This window comes from Lactuca serriola, chromosome 8, assembly GCF_051521515.1.
Source record: "Lactuca serriola cultivar US96UC23 chromosome 8, Lser_US96UC23_V15, whole genome shotgun sequence".
Lineage (NCBI taxonomy): Eukaryota > Viridiplantae > Streptophyta > Magnoliopsida > Asterales > Asteraceae > Lactuca > Lactuca serriola.
In genome coordinates, this window is record NC_136415.1 from 52,278,572 (window position 1) to 52,297,426 (window position 18,855).

At 33.1% G+C, this 18,855-nt stretch overlaps 1 protein-coding gene and 1 long non-coding RNA gene across 2 annotated transcripts; both read right to left on the reverse strand.

Annotated features, from left to right (window-relative positions):
- Positions 1-11,811: 11,811 nt before the first annotated feature.
- LOC145069339 (S-adenosylmethionine decarboxylase proenzyme-like) lies at positions 11,812-13,209 on the reverse strand. The gene has a single exon (XM_079016271.1). It carries the CDS (start codon positions 13,068-13,070, stop codon positions 11,973-11,975), a length of 1,098 nt encoding a protein of 365 aa, XP_078872397.1. The 5' UTR covers positions 13,071-13,209; the 3' UTR covers positions 11,812-11,972.
- A 969-nt stretch (positions 13,210-14,178) lies between these two features.
- On the reverse strand, positions 14,179-14,526 carry LOC145069340 (uncharacterized). Its single transcript, XR_013689456.1, has 2 exons — positions 14,327-14,526; positions 14,179-14,234 (listed from the first exon to the last, which is right to left on the reverse strand). It is a non-coding gene; the product is annotated as an uncharacterized LOC145069340 (long non-coding RNA).
- Positions 14,527-18,855: the final 4,329 nt, after the last annotated feature.

The window sequence follows — 18,855 nt, forward strand, 5'->3', positions numbered from 1 at the left end:
CTTTACCAATGCGCCAAATCATTGTATATTCAGCAGCAACAAGCAAATAAAACAAAAAAAATAATTTAAGGTAGTTTAGAAGTTTAAATGGTGATTCAGAACCAAATGTGATGACAATCTGGAACTGTTCTGCGCATTCCAGACTTGTTCTCCATGTTCCGGAGCAGTTCTTCGCATTTTGGACATGTTCAGAATATCTTTTGTGTGTTCTGGCATACCAAATTTTGATGTATAATAGACTAACACAATAACTAAACTAGTTTTTGGGTTGGTCCTAATAGTAATTAGGTTAAAATTAAACATATGCAACACCATCCAGAATGTGTTCTTCATATTCCAGACATGTTCTTCATGTTCCGGATTAACTCCTTTACATTAACAATATTAAACCTAAACAACTAAAAGTGTATGAATGATAGTTTCATTTTATCTACTTCTTTTTATATTTTATTTTATCATTTTTTATTCATAATTTAGTTAACCTTCATGGATATTTTCCTTCTTGTTATTTTATGACTATTTCGAGTAATTTCTAGTTTTGTGAGCATAATTGCAGATTTTAAGGATACTAGGGGAGCGGGATCTTTGGGTGGCAAATTGAATTGGAGGAAAATGAAGATTCATGGGCTAAAAGATCAATGAATATGATGTAAATCATAAGATTGTTGATTATTTGAAGGCTTGGGGAAGATGAGCTTTGAATTTGAAAGAAAATGGAAGAATATTTGTGCATGTGGAGATTACTGATCGGGAGAATACGTGAGCTATGGGTAATTTGGAGAAGACAAATCGGGCTTAAATCGAAAAAAAATGAAGAAAAAATGGGCTATGAGCTGATTGGACTTGATCTGGTCTAGTTGGCTAAGCTTTGGAGGCCTACAACTCAAATTAGCCCACATCAAGAGGCACTCGTGCAAGGCACCCGCGCATGGTTGCACGACCCGTGCAAAGACATTCAGGGGCATTTTCGGAATTACATCTTAAGTGCTATTTGATGAAGGTTGGTGTGCATCTTTTGAATACTTTCACACATCCGAATTTTTGTCAATTCTCTGGAGATTTGGGAGGTATTAGAGCACTTGAAGAACATCAAAAACATCATATTTTTGCTCTTGATTCTTGCTAAATGTTTGGTACTTTTAACTTTTACTTTGTTTTATTGAGTTTAGCCATGCTAGGCTTAACTAATCTTGGTTGAATTTAGTGAAATCATTTGAATATTTAGTTGAATGTTGAAGAACACCATGAACTTGTTCTTGAATCTTTATGAGAATGTTTTATGTTTTAACATCTTCTTGCTACTTGTATGTTTTTATTCATGAGTTTAAATGTAATTGTAGTGATTAGTTGGCTAATTTCTTGATTAAGTAATGGATCCTCAAATTAGCAACCAACATGTGGTTCTTGTGTTAGTTTTCACTTCACACAATCATAAAAACATTTTCTCCAACATGGCAGTGAAAGCATTTGACTCATCTTGGATTTGGTTACTTTTTGGTTCTGAATGCTAGTTAATTAATTACATGCTTAATGGAAATTGTGACTTTAATTAAGGAAATATGTTATGAACTTCTCTAACTATTTTAATAATTAAGAAGGTCTAGGTAATCTCAAGCTTCTTGGATTACTATAGCCAAATTAGAGATTTAAAACAAGTATTGCACATTGGATTATAATGATATGTTCATCAAATGTTCAAGTGAAAGAACCTTAAGTCAACCATATTTCTCTCATTGATTTTACACTAAACTCTTGCTTTTGTTGAATTGTCTTTTTAAATCTTAGTTTAACTCTAGTTTCCTTTTCAACATTTCAAAGGATCAACCCCCCCCCCCCCCATTTTTATTTTTAATTTAGTTTTACAAGTATTTGTATAACAAGATTTTCATAGGAACAACAAATTGAACCAATCTCCGTGGATACGATCCCTTTACCATTATATACTATTTTAGTGTACAAGATTTACGGTTATTTATTTTGTTGGCCTTGACAATCACCAAATTTTGATGGCGTTGTCGGAGATTGGTTTATTCTTAATCAGTTTGTTTCTCTATGCTCAGATCTTATCGTACATGTACTCTAATCTAAAATCTTGAAATTGAAAAAAAAAACAAAAAAAAATATGGCTTGGAAATGAACACTGCTTGCATTGAAGATCAACTTTTTTAGTTAGCACAGTTAGTTATGATGATTGAAAGTGACCACAGTGTGCAACCCACACCTCTTCTTTACGATTTTTGTGCCCAAAATGGAGATCATTTCGACATGTGTCCATATTTACAAGGAGAATGGGGAGAATTGCAAGAGAGGGGAAGCTACTACTGGTCAAACCAATGGAGTTATGATGATTGAAAGTGACCAAAGTAGGCAGCCCACACCTCTTCTTTGAGATTTTTGTGCCCAAAATGGACATCATTTCGACATGTGTCCATATTTACAAGTAGAATGGGGAGAAGTGCAAGAGAGGGTAAGCTACTAGTGGTCAAACAAATGGAGTTATGATCAGCCTCAACATGATCAATGATGGGACAACAACCAAGCTTAGGGAAATAACCAATACCAAAACCCATACGAAGCATGGGGAAATAACCAATACCAACCAACTCCACAGTTCCAACAACCATATCCTTACCCTCCTCTATAAACTAAAATTTCAAGCATGTCCTTAGAGGACATTATGAAAAGCATTTCCACTTCTACCCAAAATTTTCAGGAAACAACCCAAGCTAGCCTCAAAATCTTAAAGCAACAAATAACACAATTTGCTTAATCAATGAGTATAATGGAAGCTCAAGACAAACTACCATCTGAAGTGATCCCATAGCATAACACATGTTCCATTCCTTTGAAAGATGAGAAAAAAATGTATGGCCCAAGAGTGTTATATGAAGAAGAAGAAGAAGAAGTAGTAGAACAACCACAAGATCTAGAAATGAAATTTGTCAGACCCTTCAAAGGATATGTATCCCGAGAAAGAAGACGCCCAAGTGGTCACCTACTCAGCCACCATGTCAAAGAGGGAAGAGTTGGTCACCTTACTGAACAAGTACAAGAAATAATGTGGTTGGATGATTTCTATTATCAAAGGTCTAAGTCTGGTATGGTTCTCCCATAAATAGAAAGTCAAATACAAGAAAAGAGTCCCAATGGAGGTGTGGAAATTAAAAAATGTCGACATGGGGAAAATATGCAAGGTTAATGGACATCGATTGAATACGTTCTATGAAGTCTTTGATTCAAATGTCCACGATGTCATCTATTTGGATGCCCCGAAGTGGTAAAGTGAAGTTTGGAGGCGTCTTGTCAAAGACGTTAAAGAAGGGCATTTTTGGAAAGCATTGTGCTTTCATGTTTTTAAATTTGAATAAAGAAGTTTGAAGATGTTTTTGGGATCCTCAAGGAGTTTTCTTTGAAGGAATTAACTGTTTCCATATGTTCGAGGCCTTCTACTCCATGAAAATGCAAAGAAACGGAATAAAATGAAGCAAAATAAGAATTCTCGAAAATGCCCGTGCAGAGCTGTGAGCGACCTATGTGTTGTTGCGCGAGTGGTCTGCATGGACGAACCTGATCAAAAGGAGATGCTCGAGCAAAAATCAAAGAATCATAACTACATGGTCTGCGCGACCCGCACACCGAGCTAGACCATTTTTGACCATCTTTGACCAGATCTTTAAGTGGGTTAACTTGTTGACTTTCATTGACCATATAGCTTATGAATGCAATCTTCTTCTTCATTTCTCCCTTGTGTTCATCAAGTTCTTCCCTCAAGCTCCATTTTCTCTCGAGAACATAAGTTCCCAAACACCCACCTTGCCGGAAAAATCAATATTGTCGGAGTTCTACCGGTTGGAATTTCACGATACCACCACCACTGACATTTCCCGCCTTCCGATCCTCCGAACTAGGTCATATCTTCCCTTACCTTAAGAATTGAGGACAATGCTTGTTCTTAAGCTTTAGGTGGGGTATTCCCTTTTACTTTTACTTTTGCATGCATTTTTAGTTAGGATTGCATAACATATTAGTCTTTAGCTAATTTACATTCATTTTTTTAATTCCAAAAAAGATTTTATTTTCTTCTTTTTATTTTTTGCATAACATTTAACTTAGGACATTAGCATGCATGCATTTTTGTTGTTTGTTTATTCTCACCCCCTTAGATGCCATGGAACAAGTTCATAGTTATTGTATTATTATTGGTCCATGATCGTGTTGTTATCTCACACATCGAACCGGGACCATTACGTTGCAGTTTGGGACTTCATACTTGGGATCAATTATTGGAAGTTAAAGGGGTAAGTGATTATGGTCATGTAGTTTTCATGAAGAATTAAGCATGCAATACTAACAACTATATGATATACTATAGCAATGGATGTTTTTACCCTGCGGTCCACGCCGCTGAGAGGATCACACTTGATCATGTTTGAATCATTAGGATGAAGCATTGGTGCTTGTCCCCTGGTAAAATCCATATTTGGTCTCTTTACATCAACATTTTTTGTTGCAATTTTCTTAGGTTTTTGGAGAATCTTTTAGTCTACACTTAGACATTTTCATTATATTTTGAAAATCACAAGTTTGAAAAGGAACCTACAACTTTATGCTCCACACATTGGTCATTTTCAAAAATTAGACCATTCGGATTACTATCTTTTGGTTCCACTTACATACTTTTCGGAACCAAATTTTGAGTCAAAAGTTTTCTTGGTAAAAATTCTGATATGTTACAACGTTGCCTTCAAGCATGAATAAAAAATCAAAAAAATCAAAAAATAAAATAATAATAATAAAAATAATAATAATAATAATAATAATAATAATAATAATAATATACACTTCAAATCAAAAAAGAAAAGCTCAAACAAGGAATTCTAAGTAGATGGGTGACCGGTTCAATTATTGAACAAGTTTTCTTACATTTTGGTCACCCGACGATTGATATTCATTTAGATATGTATGTTTTATTGTATATAGATCGAGTTGTTTTTCGCAGATTGGAGATGTTAGGGAGTCTGTCGAGTCGGATACTACAGGATGTTCAAGTCAACACTAAGTGAACTGATTCCTACAACGATGCCGAAGCGATGAAACCAAATCACACATTAGAGCAACCGTCATACGTGAGATCACGCAAATTTCATGATTAGAGTGTACACTTAAATAAGAGCTCCACACGAGCCCGTCCATTTGCTTTCTCCCTACTACAGAGGTTCTTCATTGTATGCATGTTCCATTGGGGTTGCGACTGACCATCCCTCCTTACTCGTTTATAGGAGTTGTTCTAGCTGTGGTTTATGGTTCCAATGTCACAAGAAGAAAAATTATTGGGATAATAACAAGATCAATTCTGACCATGTTGACTAACTGTGATCAGGTTCTATGGTTCTATCCATTTTTTTTTATAGTTCATCCCAAGTCATTTTAGTCTAGTCTTACTTGAGGACAAGGTTCAAGTTTGAGGTGATTTGATGGTTTCATTTTATTTACTTCTTTTTATAGTTTATTTTAGCATTATTCATTCATAATTTAGTTTATCTTCATGCATATTTTCCTTTTTTATTTTATAACGATTTCGGGTACTTTCTAGTTTCGTGAGCATAATTGCAGATTTTAAGGAGACTAGCAGAGCAGGATCTTTGGGAGGCAAATGGACTTGGAGGACAATGAAGATTCATGGTCTAGAAGATCAACGAAGATGATGCAAATCATGGGCTTCTTGATTATTTGAAGGTTTGGAGAAGATAAGCTTTGAATTTGCAAGAAAATGGAAGAATATTTGTGCATGCGGAGATTATTGATCGAGCGAATATGTGAGCTATGAGTGATTTGGAGAAGCCAAATCAGACTTAATTGAAGAAAACTTGAAGAAAAAATGGGCTATGAGCTGATTGGACTCGATCTGGGCCAGTTGGCTAAGTTATGGAGGCCCAAAACTCAAATTAGCCCATATCAGGAGGCACCCGCGCACGATTAAACAACCCGCGAACAGACACACATGGGCATTTTTGGAATTCTATCTTGAGTGATATTTAAGGAAGGTTAGTGTGCATCTTTTGTATACTTCTACACATCCGAATTTTGGTCAATTCTCTGGAGATTTGGGAGGTCTTGGAGCAGTTGAAGAATATCAAAAACATCATCTTTTTGCTCTTTATTCTTGCTAAATGTTTGATACTTTTAACTTTTACTTTGTTTTCTTGAGTTTAGCCATGCTAGGCTTAACTAATCTTGGTTGACTTTGGTGGAATCATTTGAATATTTAGTTGAATGTTGAAGAACTCCATGAACTTGTTCTTGAATCTTTATGAGAATGTTTTATGTTTTAACATCTTCTTGCTACTTGTATGTTTTTATTCATGAGTTTAAATGTATTTGTAATGATTAGTTGGCTAATTTCTTGATTAAGTAATGGATCCTCAAATTAGCAAGCAACATGTGGTTCTTGTGTTAGTTTTAACTTCACACAATTACAAAAACATTTTCTCCAACATGGTAGTGAAAACATTTGACTTATCTTGGATTTGGTGACTTTTTGGTTCTGAACGCTAGTTAATTAATTACATGCTTAATGGAAACTGTGACTTTAACTAAGGAAATATGTTATGAATTTCTCTAACTATTTTAATAATTAAGAAAAGTCTAGGTAATCTCAAGCTTTTTGGATTACTATAGCCAAATTAGAGATTTAAAACAAGTATTGCACATCGGATTATAATGATATGTTCATCAAATGTTCAAGTAAGGAAACCTTAAGTCAACCATATGTCTCTCATTGATTTTACACTAAACTCTTACTTTTGTGGATTGTCTTTTTAAATCTTAGCTTAACTCTTGTTTCCTTTTAAACATTTCAACAGATCAAAAACCCTCATTTTTATTTTTAATTTAGTTTTACAAGTATTTGTATAACAAGATTTTCATAGAAACAACAAATTGACCCAGTCTCCATGGATACGATCCATTTATCACTATATACTATTTTAGTGTACAATATTTAAGGTTGTTTTATTTTGTTGGTCTCGACAACCACCAATAAATGAAGAACTTACCCGTAAAACTATCAAATCTTCATAATCATGTGTCATATCTTCTTTGATTCTTTAGCCCGAAATATGTAGATATTCCAAAATAAAATCGGGAATAACCTTTTGTACTTTGTGCTTCGGAATATGTACGAATGGGTTGAATGGGTATTCCGGAATGCATCGAATGGGTTGCGTCGGATCCTCATATTCTGATATTGTCTCTGGAATGGCCCATTTCGAAGAAGATTGTTATTTTACAAAAAAATAAATAAATAATTAAATCAGTTATTGTCTTCACATAACCAATAAAATATGGTTAGATTATTTAATTTCCCTTTTTATTAAGTCTTTCAAATAGTTATTCTACTTTGATTGTTATGCAATCTAATAACTTGTAAAACTTTCCAAACTACTATTTTTGTAATACCAATCGTCCATTTTTTGATGCTTCATTCTCAATATGGTACTTAACAAGTTACTTGATGATTTGTCCCACTCTGTGCATTTATTATATTTGTACTTTGACATCGTTCAACTTCCATCCTTTCTTGCATTAACATAAACCAATATTAAATAGGCTTTGTCATCTTACAAGTTACAAACACATAAGCTAATAAACATATTCTAATTACCATTTCGTTTTCACATTTATAGTACAATCCCATTCTTTTTCTTTCCATTAAATGTTGGAGTGGAGTTCACAACGCCATCTCAATTTCAACGATCATTATCTTTCAAACAAGCATAACAATTTCATTTTGTTTTCATCTTTACCAAAAGAGTAAAAATATCAATTATGTGACATATTTAACTAGTTATCCACCAACTCTAGATTATATGAAATTTACAAGCTCATTTCAAGTGATCTTTCAAGAATCCAACACTAATTCAAGCATACATTTACAATTTCATTCAAGATTTTAACTTGGGGTTAGGAACGTTAAAATATATCTAAATGAATGATACCGGTAAAAATTGGTGATGTTTCAAACATAACAGCCACATTCGCCCATTTATATCCATCCATAATCATCGTTTGCCGGTTTCATCGCTACCAATAAACACCTAACTTTTCCTTTCTCTCTTTTCCAACACTCATACTCATTTGATGACTCTTAGGTGTTGTTTGTTTTGGAAGTGATTAAATGTCTTTTGTCTTTTTCCAAGTTTGCGGAAGAAGACGTGCATTTGCGAAACGTCTACCCGCCAGAAGGAAAAAGTGTTCAAAAAGTACTTTTGTAAAAAAACAAGCCAGCCCTTACTCTCACTCTGATTATCTTTATCTCTTTGTCTATGTCCTCTTTCTCAATCTTTCTTCTCATCTGTTTTTTTCTATTTTTTTGTAAACTTATGACTATCATACCTCAATCCACCCCCTTTGATCACCTTTTTATTTATAACAAAATAAATAAAAAGAATTTTCAATTTATTTACCGTTTTGGGCTTGAACATCTTTTGAGTTAAACTTGATAAAATCTCAATGATTTTGTTTATTAATTAATCTAACGATAAAGAGGCCCGAGAATATTTTCATTTATTTTGGGATGTTATACAAAGCATTCACTGTGTCGTATGGGTGGTGTGTAAGGCCTTGAGAGGATGTCACATTATCACCATATCTTTGAAGTAATGAGTGTACTGAATATCCTAAGAAACGTTGATTTTCTAGAAAGAGAATTGTTTGTAGGCCCTTTTAGTTTAATAATTACAAAAACATATATTAATATAAATGACAAAAAAATATAAAAATATATCTAAATGGAAAAATTAGTAATTTTATTTTGCATAAAGGCATAAACCACTTGTGCAACAAACTGAAATCTTAAAGAGATCATATCAAATTCTTGAAGGTTGGACTCAAAGTGAGAACTTTTAAATATCAGAAGGGGCATTTATGTAATTTACTCAAAAGATAAAAGAACAAACAAGGTTTTCCAAATAAAAATAACATTAGAATATGTCCGATCATTCAAAGATATGTGGTTGCTTAGCTAGCTTCACGTTTTCACAAACTAGACGACAATCGGCCTAAAATGCCAAAGTTTTAACCCGCTTTCCGTCCCTTTTCCTTTTTTGTCTTTTACCTTTTGTTATATTTTTATATTTTTTAAATTTTTATTCATGTATTTAAATAAAAGAGCCTTTTTTCGCAACCTTTTTAGTCCACTTATAACGAGTTAGCCATTAAACGTTATATAATATGAGTGAAATTATAGAGAAATGATGCCAACAATATTATTATGCGAGAATAACTGAATAAGTGCGGAATTTATATATATTTTTAGTTTATCAATGTAAATTTTAAAAAAAAAATGTTGAATTTGCATTATTTCAATGCGTATTATTATACGAATTTTAATTTTCTTAATAAAAATACATATATTATTTTTAAATAAACAAATATTTTTACAGTTACATTATATGGAAATAAAGGAAAACAAGACAAAAACAGATCTCGCATGGATTGCTCCAATCATGTCTTCTTTGTCAGCGCAAAGTAGATAAATCGTATATATCATTTTTTTTAAAATGTTTTATTCAATTTCTCATTCTCCATTTTTTTTCTTTTCATTAATTACAATATTTATTAGTTTGTTAATACTTAATTTTTGTAATTTTTTAGAAGTTTGTTTTATTTTATATTTCTTTGTGTATATTTTAAGTATTTGACCACCATATTTTTTAAGATTATATCTGTATTTCTATAGCAAAAATATTAATCAGAAAGCATAATAATTCATGCCATCAAATTTTGTTATTTTGTTATATTTTAATAAATATAATAATAGTTCAGTTGTTATAAAATTACAAGTGCATCTATTGAAACACAAACTTATCCAAAAATAATAATAATAATAATAATAATAAATAAATAAATAATTCTTATGGATTCCAATCCATTACGACATTTATTGGGATACCAGATTTGACCTTACGTGTTGTTCATTAGACCATGGTGGCCAGCATATCCCTTCTCCAATTTTCGTTCTCATTGGTTTCATTTATTGTTCTTTTTCTTTACCACCAAGTGTATTACTATTCTTATTTTCCTCAATAAGTTACATTTTTCTATTGCTATATAACAAGATTATTATTTCCAAATATATCTTAGTTTCTAAAGATTTTAAAAATATATATTTTAACATACCTAAAGATTTATGTATGTACAAATTTACAGCCTAATTGTTGAGATTTTTGGCTAAAAGTTTCATGATTGTATATTGTTGTCGTAAGTATTAGATATGTAATGATTATGTCCTCCAAAGCAATGACATAAAAAATTTGATAACACACTTTTATCTGATTGTTTTAGAATAAATGAGTATGATAAATATGTAAATATAATATCTATGTCATTATATGTGGACTACGCTTATAATGGGAACCAATTAGGATGTTATAAACCAAACCAATAAAATGTTACACTTTTCATTTGATATAGAGGATGTGAGAGTAGCTGATGTTATTTTTGGTGTGAAAGTAAGTAAACTATGATAGTTATATTCTTACTCATTCCCACTATATAAAGCGCAAGCTGGTTGTTATCCTGTTTAATCATTCTAGTCATTTTCAGAAAAATTTAGATGATATTATAGTTTGTCTTGAATATACTTAAGTTCTTGGATAGATGCATATAATGAATTGCACTAGATCCAACCATTGCTATTTTGTTCAATATAATGTTTTTTCTGTAACTAGCTTCTTGTTGATTTGCTGATATAATTTTCGTTCTAGAAAATAACATTAACTGGAGTAAATAAATATATAAACTTAGTGTCCATGTTCATCATAAATATGGTTCCAATTTAACATGTCTTGAAGTCGACATGGGAGGTGGCGCTCACTGTGCAAGTTCATAATAAAATCGACCCACATATGTGAAATATATGAAAAACATTTCAAATGAGTTCTCACATGTTTTACTTTAAGAGCTTTTAACTCTTTGGTGTTCAATTTTCTCTTCTATAGATACCGTTTGTTTGTCACATGGTTTGCGAAACATTGTGTTATAACTCGTGTGAGATTTACCATCATTATAAAAACAATAAAAAAGACACATTATAACAAATTATTAGAATCAAATGATACATGATTTTATCAATGCATAATTAAACTTTAGGATAATGAATAAAAGAAGTATGATATGTTTAGTAAAAGCCGTGACATAAACTTTGTGTTTATCACTTTATGACTATACTCGTCAAAAAATTGCTTTTATTCAACATACATAGAACTTTTGGCCACTTGTGAATACTACTTATTATATCATTCTCCAAAAATAATAAGACATATCAAATTGACTAAATCTATTAAATCAAACGAGACAATAGAATATTTATGCTCATCATAGTATTAACATATTATATAATGGGGTAGAGAAATTGACAGGATTCAAGACAAGCGTCTCGAGCATGTATCTTCCAAACTTCATATTTTCTTTAAAAGTACTTGTTTTATAGATTAAAACAAATACATATTCAATTACAAGCACTTTTAAGATATTAAAATATACCGTATCCAAACCCGTATTGTTCTTAACAAGCCTAACATATATATAGGTTTTCAAATAACTTTTTATACTATCTTATTTCTAAATTCTTCTCAAAGAAAAAATTTAAAATACTTAGATTGATTAAAAAAACATTTGATGTTGATAATCTGTTAACATGTATTTAGTATTTACATTCAACTAAAATTTCAAGTTGAATGAAAGCATCGAAGAACATTCTTCCATCAAATACAAACAAATAAATAAACAGAAAACTAAATAGCAACCAAATTAAAAACCAAATGATGCACAGCATCTATATCATCTTTGATAATACCAAATAGTCATAACACCAAACGTAAACAGAAAACCAAAAAAAAAAAAAAAATCCATAACAAAACCATGTTTATAATAACATGGCATTTATTTAATTAAATATTTTTTATTAAAACCTACTCATACTCCTTTTCTTCATTCTCCTTCTCTTTCCACCCTCCGCTTTTCAACACAGACCTCGGAGACCCACAGCAGCTCCCACCTTCCTTCACAAACTTCAGATACACAATCGATTCTCCACCACCAATTTCTTCATAACTTTTTTCTTCCACCCCATACCCTTCAATCTCAATTCCGCTTCCAATTCCGTTTCCAATTCCACCACCAACAGCAATCGAAAACTCACCAGGCTCAAAACAATCCAACACCCTTCTCACAAGGCTTTCCAATCCAATCTCCTTCAAGTCATACCCAACAGCCTCAAAGCTCGCGTAACTAAACCCATCTTCCGGAGTCACATGAATAGTTGAAACAGCGGAATCCTCAATTCCATTCATGGAGTACCCACATGGGTCGAATTCAAAGTCACAGATTCCAGAGTTTGGGAGGATCGAACGGATACCGGAATCGTTCGTCATTGTTTCTGCAGAACTCCACTCGGTTTTGTAAAAGACAGAAGCTTTTTCACGGTCTAGAGTCGTCATGCACATCTCGAGCGTGTACATGTCACCGGAATCGGAATCAGCGACACCGGAATCGGAATTGGCAAAAGCGGAATAAACGTACCACTTGTTAGGCTTGTCAAAAGCACCCATTGCATAAGCTTTGCTTGATAACCCGAGTTTCTCAAAATGGGAATCGAGAACTGAAACTTCTTCGGTGAAGCTTCTATGTGGGAAAGATTGAGCACCGGGGAATATAAAACTGCCACGTGTATATCTCACTGATCGGACAGTGAGAGAGAGTGTCGCCGCTAGCTTCAGAATAGATGGAATCGACAACAAAAGCTTGGTGGTCCCACATGTTTTGATTACGAGTTTGTATGGGAAAATAAAAAGACTCGATTCTGAGAGAACGTAAGAGTCAACATGGTCGTTGGAGAGAGAAGACACGATTGTGCATTCAGCTGGGGTTAAAATTTCATCGATTTGGGTCTTTGAGAGGACCCGAAGACCTTGACCATTCGGGTCGGAAAAGATGCTGGGCTCGAAGAATGTTAGTTCGAGTCTTTTTTCGTAACCTTCAAAACCGATTGCAGAAACTTGTTGCGCCATTTGAGCAAGAAGAGGAGAAGGATGAGAGAAGAAGAAAAGGGAAGAGGGTTTTTTTACTAATTCTAAACTAATTTGAAAGCAGTAAAATTAAAAGCACGTCAAGTGACGTGAAGGGGAAAGCGATTTAGGGAATATCAGGATGGTTTGCGAGCGCACTGTAAAAAGAAAAGAAAAATATAATTAGTATGGAATTAATTGATAGAGAGAATGGAATCATAATGGAAGGAATGGAATTGGGTATTGTGCTTACGTTGGAGTAAGCAGCAGATCTGAATTTCTTGATTCCTCCGTTTGGGCGAACGTCTTCAATGCTGTATCCTAGGGGAGCTTCATAAAACGATTTACTACTACTACTACTACTACTAGGCTTTTTCCCACCTTTGGTTTCCATTAGAACATTCAGTTTTGTCCTGTAAATCAAACGATGTTGAAAGATTAGTTAAACGAACAAAGAAATTTGTTTAAAACTAGTGGTTTATATAGAGAGATAATGACAAATGAAAAGAATGGTGAATGAACGAATAATGACAAAAGCAAGATTATGATGTTACGTTACATTCTACAAGAAAAAGTTAAAATCAACGATTAATCTTTTGTAGTTCATAATCGTTTCAAACTTTATGATTTGGTAAACAAAGATAAGAACATAAATCAGCGTTTATTCCTTTGGGATTCACATTCAAGATCTAATTTAGTTGAAAGAACAACGTTAAACATACCAACAGATAGCTAATCAACTTGTTTTATTTGTTTAATTGAACAGTAATATTTAAATGTAAAGGGTACTTGAACCAAGAACACAATTATTAACATATAAAGCAAAAAAGACAAGTAAAAGACCCACTTCAATCATTCAAATCGGTTAAGCCAATGATAGAACCAAAAAACGTGTAAAAGGGTTAACAGACAAAACTATATTTAAGATCTAAAGAGAAAGTTTCTTCAGCCATCAAAAAAGGATTCCCGATCAAGCCTCAAAAACTTATGATAAATCATTGAGAAATTGAAAACCCTAGACATGCGTACAGGAGTGCTTACGTATATACATTCATATAAACACAGACAAGATCAAACAACTACGATCTAAAACGAGAGGTGTTTGAACTTACAATATAAATTTTGTTGTTGTACGACTCCTCTAGAACGAAAATTCAGATCTCCGATCTGCAATAAAACCCTTAAAACATCAATGAAAAGAACACAAAACACGAATCTCAAACCAAGAAGAAGAAAGAGAATCAAAACAACACGCTTACCTTGATGAAGAAAAGAATAAAACGATCGACGATGAATATCAAAGAAGAGGCGTGTTCTTTCCTTTGATTTTTAGGGTTATCGTGAACGTAATGTTGATAGACGGCAGAGATATGAGGGTATATATAAGAGTTTGTGATTGTTATCAGCCACTAGTTTACAAAAATATTACGAATATGCCATCGGGTGCAGTTACCTAGAGACTTCTCTGTGGTGTATAGCGTCACAGCCACGAGTTTGGAATATTTGACAGCTAATGAGAGGAAATACGATTTAGTTTTAATTTTTAATTTTTAATTTTTAATTAATTGTGATTTTGTTTTATTAAAATTTTTTAATTACATTATTTGATGAATCTAATCCAATGGCATTGATTCATTTATATATTTATTTGTGTAATCCTTATCTCTAATATCTAAACGTTACTAAGTGTTTAGTTTCCGTTATTATTTGTTTTTAAAAGAGCTAACAAATTTGTTATGTTTTCATTATTATGTTGTACAATTTAGAATATTGAAATAAAAGTTTTCTACTTTTTGAAAATATTGAAATAAAGAGTTTTCTACTTTTTGAATATTAAATAAATATAAAATAATTATTTCCGGAAACCACTTTCCTCTTTTTTTCTCTATAAACTGTTAACTATCAACAAGCATTGAAAAAACATTTTCCATATGAAGAATATGTTGGAGTTTAATAGTGTATTGTATATATGTATTAACTATCAAGAAGCATGAAAAAATATTACTAACAATGTAATTTGAACATAATGGGTCTTGGAAAAGTAATGAGTGATAAGATTGAAATGATATCAATATCATTATGACACCTTACAATAATTGTGAGGAACAAATGCATAAAAATGCAAGTGTTGCATGTTTTAAAAACGAGACAACATGACCAACAATCGAGATAGTCATATTTGTGAGGTTGATTATACTATTGAACTAAAATTCAATCATTAGACAGTTTTTTTTTGCATGTGTCTGAACAATTTTTTTGTTTCAAGTTGTTGGATTTTGATGGTAGTTTAAAATATAAATTAAACTAAGCATAAATATAACCATCAAGATATTCCACGAATTTATGTTCAACGAAAAATTGCAACAAAAGTAATCCCTAACAAAACCAATGTCAATCCACGTCCTTTGGCATATATTGAAATTATTTTGACCAAAAAAATATTGTAGACTCTTGTGGCCAATGTAAAGTTTACACGTTGCTACATAAAGCTTATATTTTCAAATCTTCATTACATGGATAACTAATGTCAACTTCAAATCATGTATGAGGTAATTTAATTCCTGAATCTTTAAATGGTAAGAGGTAAAAGGAATAAACTCTACATTCATCAGGTAAAGGAGAAAACAAATTTGTTATTTCAGAAAATTCCTTAATAGATAGTATTTGGTAATAACTTGTTGGATCCAAAAGATTAGAATTTCGGTTGGGCTTTTAAGTGTTTCCTATTTCATGATTGCTCTAATTTTGTAGCATCTACTTTAATACCATCTCTACCCTAAACTTGGAATATTTTGAAGCTTCTCCCTTTTGAGTATTTCAAGTATTTCTCTCAATTATGTCTTATGTTCTTAGTCGTTCTTTGGAGTAAATTAGTATATCATCAATGAATAAAATCACAAACTTATCGAGGATTGATCAAACCAAAAGACATAAACATGTCACTTCTACTTGGCAATATATAAATCAAATATTAATATTAGAAAAGAAGTTTTCCTCATGTAATTGATCAAAAATATCATCAATCCATGGGAGTAGATATCATTTCTTCATCACCACCTCGTTAAGTTTCTATAGTCGATGTACATTCTCTTTGTTCCATCTTTCTTATTAAAAAATATGATCCATATAACGGGAAGAGCCTAGACGAATGAGTTATTTATCCATTATTTCTTAAAGTTGAGTAATAATGTAACACCGTAAATTTTCAAATCAAATTTTTCAATTTAAAAACGCAATTATCTCAATTCAAAAATAACAAAAGTGTCACAATATCAATCATCAACACATGTTCAAAAACTATATATATATATATATATATATATATATATATATATATATATATATATATATATCACACCTCTAGGATCCTCTCAAAACATAACTCAATCTCTGATGTGTGTACAATCAAACCGACGTTTTCCCGTGATCCTGAGAAGTACCTGAAACACATAACACAGTAAGTACGAAGCTTAGTGAGTTCTCCAAAATATCACACACATCTCATTAGCCACTCGCTGCTAACTCAATACGACCTTCCGGTCAATGTGTCTCGGTGGAGACCCTCCGGCCCCACAACTCGGATGGACCCTCCGGTCCTAACTCAATAAGCTCATAATAATAATACTTAGCATAAATCACAAAGACATAATGCAAAATATCACAATACACAAGTAAGCACATAAGACATCTCAGTCACACAAGATACCACTCATGGTAAGTATAGTGAGAAGACTCACCTCGCAAGAAATCGGCTAATCTCAAACTCAAATCACCGGTCTAGCCTCTGCCTAACACATACAACAATTATCCCTAATTAATCATAGCTCTCAAGAAGCTAAACTAACCATTATACAGACTCACAGAAGGGTAAAAGACCATTTTACCCCCAATGGCTAGGGATGGCAAAAAAGCCCGAACCCGATGGGGAAACCCGAAACCCGATCATTTCGGGTCGGGTAACGGGTCGTTATTGGGTTTTTTATCGGGTTCGGGGTAGGGAGTGGGTTATCCTCGCCCCGACCCGCCCCGCCCCGATTATATATGTATATATGTATATATATATATATATATATATATATATATATATATATATATATATAATGTTCAAAAAATTTTGCTGTTAATTGTACGCGTTCAAATATAAAATACTTATTGTGGACAATTTTTTTAGTTATTAACAATCTAGTGTTAATGATCATTTTTATGTGTTTTGACGTATTAAACAAAACTTAAATCAAATAATTTTTAATATAACGTCCAGTTTATTTTATTTAAGTGATGCATCATGTTTTTAATTTAAAATAGTTGCTAGAACATGTATATTTTATAAGACATTGGGGTACCCTAAAAGAGAATAAAGATTTCGTTATCAATTGTTGTAAACCCGATAAGATACCCGAAACCCGACGGGGAAACCCGAAACCCAATGGGGCGCCCCGATAAGATACCCGAAAGTTATCGGGGCGGGTTTGGGAATCCATGCCCCGCCCCGAACCCGCCCCATTGCCATTCCTACCAATGGCCATAATTGTCCACAAATTGACCAAACCCTAAAAGCCAACCAAAAAGTCAACGACAAAGAGTACGTTGCGCATACCAGCTCTCTACGTTGGGCATACTCAACTGCCATGAATGCATTGGAGATGCTCGACCCCTACGTTGTGCGTGCTGGGATTACGCCCATTGTACGTCCAGTTTCACTCTTCTCACTCGTTTGGTCTTAATCAGTTAAGACCTTGGCTCATATCACAGATCTGGACTCCCTAATAGCTCTTACTCCATAAAGTAGGTGACTTTAAGCCTTTGCATGGTTGATATGGTCACAAACACACAAGACACTCACTTTCTTAACTCAAAAGCTCATAACTCATGCATGGCTTGAATCCAACATCTAGGATTGGATTTTTATGACATTACACCACTAAATACACTCAAAGGGGTTTATCATAGTCTCTGTAGCTCAATATCTCCTAAAGTCTCCAACTTTTGGGACAAAACCCTAAAATACTCTACTATGATGCACAAAACAAAATAGTGAGAAAGCTTGAAGCTTTATACCTCTGTATGAAGCTCCCAACTCAGATATGCTCAGATCCAAGGGCCTGGACTCTCACTCCTTCTTCTTCAAAGCTTTTTCTCCACTTCAAGAACACACAAAGACTCTCAAAGGCTCTCAAATGCACTCACAAGCTCTAAGAACGAAAGTTAGGGCACAAGAGGGTTTGTTGTCTGAGAATGGTGGCCAGGAATGAGGCCATCATAACCTTTATATAGGGGACTCACCCTAAATTAGGGTTTTCAGTCTGATCCTAGTACGCCTAACGTACCCTCTGGTATGCCCAACATACTAGGTGGCTTTCGCGTCAAATGCACGCATATGAGTACGCTGAGCGTACACTCGCATACTCATTCACCACCTTTTCTCAAAAAGGGACTAAAATGGACAAGTACTCAAAAGATCAAGGGTTACAAGGTATACCTGGACTTGGGATGTTACAAATAAATTACATCATTTCAGTCGGTGCTAAATGATAAGGTATCTTAGTGATTGGTTTTGTTACCGATACCAGATCAATCGAAACTCTACTTAACACTTTGGTGGTAATCCATAAAGACTGTTAGGAAGACCTTAGGTATATTCTAGTACTACATCAATATCATCCATCTCTTTATTTATTTTTCCTCATAACATCGATAACATAATCCAAAAATCAATGACTTCCATTTCCTAACATCTTCTTTACTTGAGCAAAATTATGATGTAATAACTTGCTCTTAGTTTTTCCCA